General features: G+C 43.0%; 1 protein-coding gene across 1 annotated transcript in view; it reads left to right on the forward strand.

The window, feature by feature from the left end:
* MEGF10 (multiple EGF like domains 10) overlaps nucleotides 1-14,002 on the forward strand; it is a 314,701-nt gene that overhangs the window by 32,227 nt on the left and 268,472 nt on the right. Inside the window, exon 4 of the mRNA XM_068109104.2 lies at nucleotides 932-1,024. Coding sequence (XP_067965205.2) covers nucleotides 932-1,024 — 93 coding nt within the window. The remainder of the gene's footprint in view (nucleotides 1-931; nucleotides 1,025-14,002) is intronic.

Below are 14,002 nucleotides of genomic sequence, written 5' to 3' on the forward strand. Positions count from 1 at the left end.
GGAGGACACAAGTGAAAGACAAGATGGATATAGCCCCAAACTCTCAGGAAGGATAAGCTAGAAACTTTGAAAGAGGTGGGCATGGGGAAGGTTAATGGGGGCAGAAAATATGGTTTTGGATGGGGGTGGTCTAAGATGGTGGTTGAACAACTGCCTTGAAGACCTGGAGCGAAGAATGAGATTGAAGAGAATGTGGAAGTTGGTTGCACAGGTGGGAAAAGCTGAACAAATGATTGAAAGTGAGCAGTCATCCTGGATTTTTGGAGTTTCACCATAAGGGGGTTGATGGTGGACTGTGTGAGTCCTGCAGAAACCTGAGGAGTGTGACAGAGCGCACAAAGATAGTGGTAGAAGATAGTGAGACCACCGACCTGTCTGCGATGTGAAAGTGATGGGACCATAGACTCAGCTTCATCGTGGGAGATTCCAATGATCTTTGAAGGCCTTGGTTTACATGGTGTAATTGTTGAGACAGGGTCACCAGCCCATAGGGGAGAGCCGTATACTCCATCAACCTACTGATGAAGGCCTTGTATGTGGATAAAGGTTCAGGTATGCCAAGGAAAGACATATTTCTTAACCACTGTTTATATATTTCTTATGTGGTGCAACTGTTTAACGTTTTATCCCACAGATGTTGACTTCCATATCTTTCATTCTTTAATCGTTTTTCCCTCATATTTTACTGTATGTTCGAAAACAACATTTTATTCGTGCAAGCTTTATAATGCTTTATTCACATGCTTTTATCCAGTCGATGTGCAACAGTATAAAACATCAATTGGGGAGTTTTTTGTTTTGTTTAATGTGAACGTTCAGACAATAACAGGCAACATAATTACCAAATGTTCCTTGCAATGAAAGGAAAGCAATATAAATGGAAAAATTTTTGACAAGTGTTGAGGTGGTTATGTGCCCGTGTCTCTCACAGCTGAGTGCACAGTGGAGTGCGTTAATGGGAAATGTGTGGCTCCAGACACCTGTGAGTGCGAGCCAGGCTGGGGAGGCCTTGATTGCTCAAGCGGTATGTTTACACCATTCTTTATTCCTCACACTTCTGGCTGTCTTGCAACATATTGGTTATCATCCTGTTACCCCCATTTCTTCTCTTTAAGGAACACCACACAGAAAAGTTGAGCTTTCAGAGCAGTTTGATTGTTTACTGCTGATTTCCTGGAAAATTAGCGAGGCACAAAACCATGGCAGGTGGTGTTGTAGGTCAACATTAGCGTTCCTCCTCCCCTACACACTACCATTGGCATACAGGCCATTATTATCCACAATCAATTATAGATGTTATTGCTGTTGGCATAACGTTACAGAGTCTTTTCCAACTACTTGTGCATGAACAAGGGAGGGTGAATTTTGTTGCTATGAGAGATGGACAGGATGCCAACAAGCACTAAAAGTGTTAAACTCGTAGTCTTGGTAGGTGGCAGCTGCAGTTAAATTGCTGGGCATGGTGGAAGACATTCGATTGTGCATACCAAAGGCTGTGGGTTCAAATGTGCCTGAAAGCAGCTGTATTTATGATTTTAATTTTGACTATTTAGGAGATTTCCATGCAGTATGCTATTAGTTTGTCTATGAAAACCTAGATGGCTCCTTAATGACCTTCCTGCCTTTGCTGGTCTAATCTGCATGAGATTTTTTCCTTTCTCCACGTGTACTGTTGTCTCATCCTGTACTTTCTGTCCAGGTGTGCTGTTCGCCCCGCCCCCATTATCTCCTTGCCATCCACCGTTTGCCCTGTTCACGTGACTCGTGGTGGTCCCTCTGGGCTCTCCCCCCGTTGGTATTTTGTGCATAGAAGATTGTTCACAGTTCTGTTTAAATATTATTTAAATATGTTTAACCTTTCCCCTTCTGTGTTTATTTCAGTGGTATATTACAACACGCTGTTTTTCTTCCTATTTAAAAGGCTTTTCTCAATTTCCTCTCTAACGCATTCCACTTCAAAAAAAAGAAATTCAATATCTTATACGTCTCCCTCACTACATGGTCTAAATTCACATTCATTCCATCCCTCCTCCATCGTTCTGAATCGGATTGCTAACTTGAAAATCACAACAAACCCAATTTGTTATCAATGTTCGTCTTTCATTAATCATCCACTTTCTAAACTCCCCTCTTGCCCCTCCCTTCCAAATCCCCCCCTTGCACCTCCCATCCAAATCCCCCCCCTTGCACCTACACTCCTAAACTCCCCCCTTGCCCCTCCACTCCTGAACTCCCCCCTTGCCCTTCCCCTCCTAAACTCCCCCCTTGCCCCTCCCCTCCAAATCCCCCCCCTTGCCCCTCCACTCCTGAACTCCCCCCTTGCCCCTCCCCTCCAAATCCCCCCCCCCTTGCCCCTACACTCCTAAACTCCCCCCTTGTCCCTCCACTTCTAAACTACCCCCTTGCCCCTTCCCTCCAAAACTCCCCCCTTGCGCCTCCCCTCCTAAACTCCCCCCTCACTCCTCCCCTTCAAAACTCCCCCCTAACCCCTCCCATTCAATTCTCCCCCCATACCATTCCTCTCCAATTCTCCCTCCTCCCCCCTCCTCCTCCAAGCTGCCTCCTCCCCACTTCGTCTCCCTTCTCTCTCATACCTCCACCCCCCCCAAACCTTCTACTTTCCTCTGCCCCCCCTCAAACAACCCCTCACTGTGCCTCATCCCTTCACCATCAAACCTTTCATCCTCCTCATCCTTCCCTTTCTTGGAACTCTTCTGCAATATCTGACACACTATCAACTGCTCTCCCTACCTCCCCCTCTCATCCTTCATCTTACCCTACTCCTCCCCTCCCCTGTCCTGTACCTGATGCTCCCCCTCTCTCTTCATAACGGTATGGACCTCAAACATCCGGGGCCTTCGCTCAAACCTGACTGATCTCTCCATACAGGTTGCTTCTGACAATCCAGACTTGATCTGCTTAACAGAGACTTTCCTCCCTCAAGATGTCTCTGATTCCTTAATATCTCTTCCTGGTTACTCCCTCCTCCGGTATGATAGACCTGAGCCTCGGCCTGGTGGTGGGGTGGCTATCTTTATCAAAAACTCTCTTCCTCACTCTCCTTGCACTGCCCTCTTTCCTCCTCACCCCCAGGAGTACCTCTGGCTACGGCTCCCTCTCCGCTCCCACCTTTTGTTCATATGTGTTCTGTACCGTCCCCCAAACAGTGATGACTCCATCTACATTTCACTGTCTGACAACATGGACCAACTTCTATCCACTCATCCCAACTCTCTCTTCCTCATATGTGGTGACTTCAACTGTCATCATGCCACCTGGTTGGGTGTGGGTTCCTCTCTCACCAGTCATGGCACCTCAGCAAAGGACTTCTGTGACTCACTGGGATTGACACAATCTGTCAATTTCCCGACCCGGATCTCAGCCAATGGAGTATCTTCTCTTCTAGACTTGGTTATGACTAACTTCCCTGCTAATGTCTGCTGCTCTTCTTCTGCTCCAATCGGTTCTTCGGATCATGTGCTTGTCAAAGTGGACATCTCTCTGGCCATTCTCAGAGAGCCTCCTCAGCGTCGACGAGTCTGGCATTTCACTCATGCCGACTGGGACGGTCTTCAAGCAGCCATCAATCGTCTGGATTGGTCTCCCATCTCCACTGCCTCTGACATCAATTCTTCCTGGGAATTCTTCCAAAGCAAACTGATCTCTCTCATGCACAGATTTATCCCATCTCGCCTTCAGTTGTCTTACCCTTCCTCCCGTCCATGGTACACTGAATCTTGTGGGGAGGCAGTTGCCCTGAAACAACTTGCCTTTGCCTCTTGGAAGGCTAATCCAACTGAAGGCAATCTCAGTTCCTTCCACCAAGCTCGGAACAAGTGTGTGTCTACCCTCAGGAGTGCCAGGAAGCACTATCTCTCCTCACTCAAGAATGAACTCTCAAACCTGTCCCCTTCCTCCAAATCCTGGTGGCGTCTGGTCAAATCCGTTTCTGGTGTGTGTTCCCCCTCCATCCCCTCCCTTACCTCAAATGGCCACACAGTTGACATCGCACGTGACAAAGCCGAATGCCTCAACTCTGTGTTTGCCTCAAAATCCTTAGTCCCAAACCCATCTCTCTCTGTTCCCACCTTTCCCAGTCGAACCCAACTGCTCCTGAACTCTGTGTCCTTCTCTCCTGACAAGGTGGAGGAGTTTTTGTCAAACCTCGACTCTGATTCTGCACCTGGACCAGACAGCATCAGCCCACGGGTCCTAAAATCCTGCTCTGCCGCTCTATCTCACCCTCTCTCTGTTCTTTTCACCCTATCGTTTGCTCAAGGTCATCTGCCAGCATCCTGGAAATCAGCTAACATTACCGCTTTACACAAAAAAGGTGCAAAAACAGATCCTTGCAACTACAGACCAATCAACCTGCTCCCACTTATCAGCAAAGTCATGGAATCCATCATTGCTTCGGATATGAAATCTTTCCTCTTCTCCAATGGCTTGATCTCTGATCATCAATTTGGTTTCAGACCAGGTCACTCTACTCTGGACATGCTGCTTCTGCTGTCTCAACAATGGATGGAGGTCCTCAATGCCAAACAGGAAATCAGAGCTGTCTCCCTTGACATATCATGTGCCTTTGATACGGTCTGGCACCCAGCTCTGCTCACCAAACTCTCCTCCTATGGTATCCATGGAAATCTCCATGCATGGCTTGCGGACTTCCTCTCTGGTTGTAGTCAACGTGTGGCCCTAAATGGATTTCTCTCATCTCCCCTTCCTGTTCAGGCTGGAGTTCCCCAAGGCAGTGTGCTGGGCCCTGTGCTTTTTCTGGTCTTTATCAATGATCTCTCCGACTCTCTGGAAAATCCTCTCTATCTCTTTGCTGATGACTCCACTCTCTGCCGCTCCATTCCTCTTCCCTCAGATCGGCAGTCTGCAGCCTCCTCACTCTCTGAAGACCTGGACAAAATCACAGACTGGTCAAACAAGTGGAACATGTCTTTCAATCCTGACAAATCTCACTCTCTTACTATGTCTCTCCGAAAAGATCGACTGGACAACCCTCCCATCTACTTTCTCAACAATCCTCTCCAAGAAGTTCTGTCGCTCAAGCTTTTGGGTCTCACTATCTGCCATGATCTTTCTTGGGAAAACCACATTTCCAAGCTGGCCTCCAAAGCCAGTCGCCGACTGGGCATCCTCCGTCGTGCGAAGTCCTTCCTCGGCACACCTGAGCTCCTCACCACATACAAGGCTTTCATCCGCAGCTCAATGGAATACTGTTCTCCCCTATGGGTTGGTGCTCCTGCCTCACACCTGGCCCGGCTTCACGCTGTTGAATCCAAAGCTTTCAAAATCATTGGAATCTCCCGCGATGAAGCTACCTCTGAGGGCCTTTCACTCACTCACCGCAGGCAGGTAGGTGGTCTTTCTGTCTTCTACCGACTCCTCTCCGGCCTTGCTCCCCCAGCTCTCTCTGTGCTCTGTCCCCCAAATATTCCTACAGGTCGCACAAGATCTGCCAGCAACCCTGTGATGGTTAAACTGCCGAAATCTCGGCTTTCTGCTCACCTTCACTCTTTCATTCCTCTTTTCTCCCACCTCTGGAACAAACTCCCACACTCCCTTCAATCCCACTCCTCCCTCCAGGTCTTTAAAACAGCTGTTCACCACCATCTCTTATCTTCCCCCATCCAAAACCTTGATCTTTTCTACCCCCACTAATTCACCCCAGATCCGCCTTGTTTGAAATTCCAACTTCTTTCCTTGAAGTCCTGGCAGTGTCCATATGTTTATACCTCTCCCTCCCCCCCCCCCCCCCTTCACATGCCTCCCCCCCAAAGCCCTCTCCCTCCCACAGATCTCTCGATGTCTCCATGTCTCTCGGTCCCTGCTCTCAAATGTTGTGTTTGTGTCCTGCCCCCTCTCTCCCCATCTTGTCTACCGCTCCCGATGTTATTTGTTTTATGTGTCTGTTTGTCTTTCTGTGTGATTAATGTTCGCTCTTTCACGAGCCTCGATGTTGTATACAAAAAAAAAAAAAAAAAAAAAAAAAAAAAAATTGTCAGTCCACAATGTTGATGGCTTATAATATATATATATATATATATATATATATATATATATATATATATATATATATATATATATATATATTTGGCTAATACTGTCTGTCCACACTGAAATGCTTCTCGGAGAGAATATTTGTTTTCAGGAAAAGTTGTTTCAAATTAGTCTAGACCCCTGAGAAAATGATGGATTTTTTCAATGGGACAAGAACAAATGAACTCGGGTGGTGTATAGTCAACAGACCACTGCTCGATTGCTCCTGATTTTTTTTTTGATTTTTCTGCTATTATGAAATATATAACCTCCCATTTTGAGCTCTTTCAACCAGTGCAACAATCAAAGGCTTCCTTTTTTTCTTTTTTATATCGTGGTATTTTACCACCGGCTTCTGATAATTTTCTTCTTCTGATAGTTATTTTACCACTAGCGGAGTAAATCTTGACTGTGTGTTCTCATAGTTAAACATCTGTTTTTAAGCTTACATTTTTGGGGATCTGCCCTTTTCTTACAATACCAAGTTTCTTATCCGCTTTGTGCACAATAATGCAGATTAGTGCTCAACCGTAGTACTCTATATCACTATATATCGTGAGCAAGTGCTGGCATCTTCATAATGTTACGGATTCGTCACTTCCGTTGTTGTGGTTTTCATCCACTTGAAACATTTTTGGTTCCATGTATTATTATTGTTTTCAAAAGGTTTATTGTGTATGAACTGTTTTCAAAAGGTGAAAAAGTTAGTGTTAAAAAGAAACAGGAAACCGGATCGGGAACCGGACGACGAAGAGGTAGAAGAGAGGAAAAAGAAGGCGGAGCGAGTGGAGTCGGACAAGAAGCATAGTTGCTTTGCGGTCTGGAGCGAACGTTGGCGAACACCAGTCATTTGCGAACTTTTGGGTTTCCCAGGAAAGGGATTCCTGCGACAGAGTGGTTATCGCTGTGACAGATTAACCTGCGTGTCAGGTTTTGCGATCGATTCAGGAGAGCATCATCGTCATGCCGTTGCGCCACAAGACCGGGCCGTCGGCCATTTTAACTCGCACAGGACTTGCACTTCGCTCACGGTTTAGTCTTGTTTCGACCATTTTCACCGCATTCAGACGTCGATCTGGGGTGTGTGTGTGTGTGACGTGGCTTTTGAGTGGAAAGTCTGCGTGTCGCCGACTGTGAGCTGTGGAACGTCCATACCCGAGGGTGTGATTTCCCCATCGCCTGGAGGGTGCCTTTGATTTCCCAGTCGCCTTGAGGGTGCCTTTGCACAGCTGTGGCAGCAGGATTGTAACTGCCAACCCAACGGGATTCTGGTCTCGATTGGACATTGATCTGACGATCGCTGGAGCGAAGCAACTTTGGCTTGAAGCCGGGGAATAGAGACATTGGGAATGTTCTTGTTTCACTCACTTGGAGCACAGTGAGTTATATATTACAAAACTGATGGTACCATCATAGGATATTGACTGTACTTTTGATTCATATTATTGTTGTGCTGTTATTCTTGTGTGATCTTAATACAATATTTGTTTGTTGGTAACAATTGGTGTGGCTTCACCATTGATCTTTGACATACAGAATAACACATTTTGCTGCCGTGACTCCTCTCGGGGCTCGGAGGTACACCGTGACCAGGGGGTCGGGGAGGAGTATGTAACAATAACCTCATTGAACTCCAGAATGTGGATTTTAAGGTAACCATTAATCAATTCACTTGCTTAATTTTATTGAAAAAATAAAAATAAAAACTTCACATTCCGATTATTATCTTCACTAGCGGACATCCCTGCCCACCTGGTGGGAGTACCCATGTCGGCCAACCAAGCACATATTACCGCTTCGTGTTCAGGGAGTCAAATAAATGTAAAATTGTATAGGATATAGCACCGCATTCAATATAGTAATCACCAAGATGAGTCACCAGGTGAGGAAAGCATGGATATAGATGCCGCACCATAATCACCAATATTGTAATCACCGCTATGAAAGGTGATGTAATACGATGTGAGGAAAGCGTGTGATATAGATGCCGCATTGTAATCACCACTGTGGGAGGTGAGCAAACACAAGGGTGAGGAAAGCATGTGATTTCTCACACCACCTAGATGGACCGATGTTTGCTGACATGGATAGATGCGATAACAACAGACACGAATAATGATGCCGGGGAAAATGGTCACACTGAATTAGCCCAGTGCCTCGACCAATCGATTAGCGAAGGGAAAAACGGGCACACCCATTTGTTCAGTGCCACGTCCAATCAACGAGCGAAATAAAATGTGTACACCCAATTGGTCAGTGCAGCAACCAATCAGCGAGTGAATATTGCTGACATTGCTACAGTCACACAACCCCTATTTACTATAGTAAATTCAGCATAAGGGATCGTGAATTTCAAGGAATACTGTAAATTGTCATGTAAAAAGAGCGCTTCCCCAAGAGAATGAGGTAAAATAGGGTGCGCACCTTATACACAGGTACAGGGTGCGCCTTATGCACAGTTACTGGCCTTAAGGTTTGAGTTGGTGGCTTTTTCCTCCCCGCAAGGCAAGAACCTGCAGCTTGTGTTATCTATCTATAATTCCAGTAATCTCTGTCTGTCTGTCTGTACGTCTGTACGTTTGTTTGTTTGTCTGTGACCGCTGTTTCTCGACAACCACGGGTCCGATATACTTTTAACTTGCCAGGTATATTGCTGGGGACCCGAGGATGTGCCTTTTCAAGGTTTCATATTAATCGGACAATTACTTACCGAGCTATGTCCAAAAAACGATTCAACCAATCAGAGAGCAGCGAACGATCGCGTGTGCCGAACGTGGCGGACACACTCTGCCTCGGATGGCACATTTGAGAGCGTATTCATTTATTTCACGTTTGCAAACTATGTTGGCGCTATGTTGGCGTTAAACGATGTTTTAAAACTAATAAAAACGAATTTGCGATTCATTCGCTTTCCTGCGCGTTTGTGTACGCGATGGCGATTTCTTTACCAAACTCCGGAAGCCGTTCGCTTTGGACCGAACCATTCATGTAAATAGAGGGGGGGGATTGTCACCACTCGCAAGCCGTTCGCTTTGGACCAAACCATTTCATGTAAATAGAGGGGGGGGATATAATTTTATATATATATATATAGTACGGGCATGCCCTAGTTGTAGCAATACTAGCAAGCAACACCACAGAGTGAGTTTTGTTCATTTTATTCAATTAATTAAAGTAAGATTAAGGTGAAACACAACATGTAAGGGATTTATTTTCATTTACATCATATTTGTATCAATAAAAAGAATGACCACACTGTGGTCACAAATTTCGTCAAATTCCTGTAACGGGCCGATTGGGAAATGCACATTTAAAGCACTCTTAAAAGATTAATGCAACACTTCTCATCCATGACACCCTCTACCACGGTTATATCAGAACAAGCAGATTCGTCACACAGGATCTCGGATTGTTTAACTCCGATATGGGGCCATTCAAAAATTATGTAACGCTATTTTTTTTTAGGGAGGCACAATTTTACACTTTACTAATTATTTTTATTTGACATGTGATTATATTTTTCAGGGTCCCTCATCGGGACTAACACTAGACCCAAACAAAACCAATGGAAATCTGACGCAACAAACCCGGGCAGTGCATAATCAGTAGGTCGCAGGTCTGATGTCTTAGGCCCACCAGAAAACCAAGATGGTGGCCACATTATTTTGTCTGAGTGCCCATGGTGGGTGGCGTCAAGCGACGAATGTGGGTGGAGTCTGGCAGCTGTCCGACCAATGGGTGCACATTTCAAAAATCAATCTGCAATAAGTACAACTACAACCACACGGAGCTCTTGTAGACCTGCAACACGTCGCAGGTAAAAAGTGTTCCTCTTAAAATGTGTGTGTTAAAATACTGTCATGTTTTTGGCCCCAAAGGGCATGGTTAAAAAAACAAAAAACACAGAGCATCTCGGCCAAAATGCAGAGGCCTTAAAGGCGTCATAAACAGCAATGCATTTAGTTTAACCATGAGGACACACCTGAGTAAAAGATTGGACCGGTGCTTCAGCAGAAATCTTAATCACAGTCGCTAATCAAGATGTTAATTTCAACAATTTATTATCCCCAAGGTAGGTTAAATGTACCAAATTAATCAAGTGTGGTGAGATGCCAAAATGAAGCACACATATGCCTCTTTATAAATATTAATAATCTATTAAATGAGGCAAACAAAAATAGAAGGAACCATCGGGACAATAGATTGCCAATGTATAATTCACAATCAATAATTATTACTCTTTCGTGGTGACGAACACAAAGCATTACTCAACTGGGCTAGGCTTTGAGGATATAAGGTCCCAGGGTGGCAAAATCAGGCAGGCAGGGACGTCTCGGCATCAGAACAGGGCCTGTGATGAGTGGAGAAGCGTTTAGCAATAACCCCACAAGAGTTCAGCCAGTCATGGAACAGGGAGCACCTGGAGAAGACAGCAAGTGAGCCCCAGGCTTATGTACACTGGAATATTTCTTCATTTGTACCATTCTTCCAGTTTTATGGTTCTTCATCATGCCAACACGATGATATTACACAGTGTTTGACATCTGTCTGCCCGTATGCAGAAGAGTTTAGCAACAGGACAACTGGAAGAAAGTTTGACATTGCCTCCATTCTCAAGCCATTATATATTGGTGTCAACAAACCATTCAAGGATGGTCTTTGCATGTGTTAATTGGAATGGATGATAACTTGAGAAAAGTATTCACCAAGGGCAGGTGTCAGCAGAAGTTAGATCTGCCAATGATTTGTTCCTGGATACTTCAGGTTTGGTGAGAGCTGCAAAATGAGAGAATCTCCAGGGCATTCCTCAAGTGCAGTATATCCAACAGACTTGATGGCACAGAGGATGGTACCCTCTGGGAGGAGGGGAAGTCAAGCATCAACACTGAGGGGTGCGACGACGAAGATCATATTCTGTATGCCGACTCTGTCGAACTCCAAACTATTTTGACAAAACACTGACGATGAGGAGTTCCTTGCTTCTGATTTCAAAGCAAGCTCCAACAGTCCTTTCCAGTGCTACTCAAGTTCAAGAAAGAATGAATGCATGAAAAAAATGAGAAATAAGCACCAAAATGATTGTTTATGTCTTACTCTTCTCTCTCCCGACACACTGTTTTCCCCAGTGCAGCGTCGGGCATAGAGAGTTGATGGATGGACATCCATTGGACATGTTTGGCTGTGCAAGTTTTCTGATACAGGGTTAAAGTCTCTATATATTTCAGAGAAATAATGGGTAACTAAATAGATATGGACTTTATAAACACCCTGTACTTTGTTTCAACACAGTAAAAAATATGGAAATTAAGCATTAATTAATGGTTTAATAAATTATTATACATAAATTTTCTCCTTTTTTTTTTTGCTCGAGTATTATTGACAGATAAGATATCTAAACTTAAGATGAAGCAACCTATGTCCAGTCCCATATATTAGTTACAGTGCCCTCCATAAGTATTGGAACAATGAAGTCAAATTTGTTACTATTGCTGTATACTCAATAAATTTTGATTTGAGATCAAAAGATGAATAAGAGGCAAGAGTACAGGAGGTCAGCTTTTATTTCTTGGTATTTATACGCATATATGTTTTATCATTGTAGAATAATATGTTTTGTCCCTGCATTTTAGGTAAGCATAAGTATTGGAACAGATTAACTTAAAGTAAATTATAATAGTATAATATTTAGTATTTGGTTGCGTATCACCTTGTATGCAATAACTACATCGAGCATGTGACCCAATAACATCACCAAACTCTTGGTATCTTCCTTCAAGATGTTTTGCCAAGCCTTTACTGCAGCCATTTTCAGTTGTTTGTTTTGGGGGGTTTCTGACTTTCGTCTCCTCTTCAGAAAGTGAAATGCTCGCTCGATTAGATTAAAATCATGAGATTGACTTGGCCAGTCTAAAACCTTCCACTTTTTCCCCTGATGAACTCCTTGGTTGTGTCAGCAGTGTGTTTTGGGTCATTGTCTTGCTGCATGGTGAAACGCCATTGCCAAATAGAGATATGAGAGGAATTTTCTTGTACATAGACAGATAAAATGTTTATGTTTCTATACACTTCCGATTTCATTCTGCTGCTGACATCATTAGTTACATCATCAATAAGATGAGTGAGCCAGTTTGAGAGGCAGCCATGCAAGCCCAAGCCATGACGCTACCTCCACCATGCTTCACAGATGAGATATATGCTTAGAATCAATATGCAGTTCCTTCCATTCTCCAAAATTTCCTTTCCAACGCTTTGATAAAGGTTTATCTTGGTCTCATCTCTTCATAAAACTTTATTCGAGAACTTTACTGGCTCACGTCTACTTCATGGCAAATTCTAACTTGGCCTTTCTATTTTTGGTGCTGATGAGAGGTTTGCATCTTGAGCTGTAGCCTTTGTAATTCTGCTGTCGAAGTCTTCTGCGAATGGTAGGTTGTGATACTTTCACCCCTGCACTCGGAAGCCTGTTGCTGATGTCACTGACAGTTGTTTAAGGTTTTTCTTCACAGTTCTGATGATTTTAAGCTCACCTCAATGTAGTTCTGGGGAGCTTATGCGATGGCGCGTCGTCCATCCGTCTGTCAGTCTGTAAACCACTTGCAACTTCTTCTCCGAAATTGCTGATGCGATTATGACCAAACTTGGCACAAATGATATGGAAAATGAGGACTTTATTACACAAGATTTTCTCAGTGGCTACCATGATACTGCTTCATTTTATGGGTAAGCTCCTCTAAGTTTGGTTTATGTGATGGACAGAGCACAACGCAAGTCATGCTGAGGATTCACGTGGTTCCTTGCTTTATTCTTCATTGCAACAACACCTGAAAATCCTTGTTCACAGAGATATATTGTTGGAAAAGGGAGAAGAGCTTCTTCAGCCTCTCGAGTCAGGATGGGCTTATCCTCAAGTTGGGTCCAAAATTTCGAATTTCGAAGCTTTTCAAAGTGTTGCTTCTACATTTGATTTTCTTGGAGTTCTACAAGTTCTTGAAATCCCGGAATATCTTCTCCGACTTCACTGACGTCCACATTGGACACATTTCTGATCCAACTATGCTTCTTGAGGTTGATGTTTTCTGGAAAATACCTGTCCATTTCTTCCTGAGGATTCTTCAGATGATCTTCCAAAATACTTTTGAAGTCAACAAGGGATATTTCCGATGCATCTTCAGTAAAGTACTCAGTTCTGGGAAAGGCAGCCGTTTCTTCCTTTAGCCAGTTTTTCTCTCCAAAGAGCAAGCTTTTTCTTGAATGAGGCAATTTTTTCACCTATGTCCACCATGGTATGATTACTGCACTGCATGTCTGAATGCATGTCTGAATTCAATTCATACAGGTGCATGAAGATGTCACCCAAATAGGCAAGATATATATATATATATATATATATATATATATATATATATATATATATATATATATAAATATATATATATATATATATATATATATATATATATATATATATATATGTATGTATATATATATATATATATATATATATATATATATATATATATGTATCTATATATATATATATATGTATATATATATATATATATATATATGTATGTATATATATATCTATATATATATATATATATATATATATATATATATATATATATTATATATATATATATATATATATATATATATATATATATATATATACAGACTTGGCATTTAATATGGAATATTTTTTTGGGGGGGTGAACTTACTTTTCAAGATGACTTAGAACCAAAAGTTCATTGGAATTATGTTGAAATTATTCGATATTTTGTTAATGTGACCTTTAAAAGAAACAAAAACCACATTTGACATTCGAAACAAATAAATTGATCCTTGAAAGTGATGTGAACTGATATCGAACTCAATTCACGGACAGTACTATGTTAAACTTCTGTGCGTTTTCCAGAAGTATCTCTTTATTTTGCACATTAGCCAAAT

This window comes from Myxine glutinosa, chromosome 2 (genome assembly GCF_964187855.1).
Source record: "Myxine glutinosa chromosome 2, kmMyxGlut1.1, whole genome shotgun sequence".
NCBI classification, from domain to species: Eukaryota; Metazoa; Chordata; class Myxini; order Myxiniformes; family Myxinidae; genus Myxine; species Myxine glutinosa.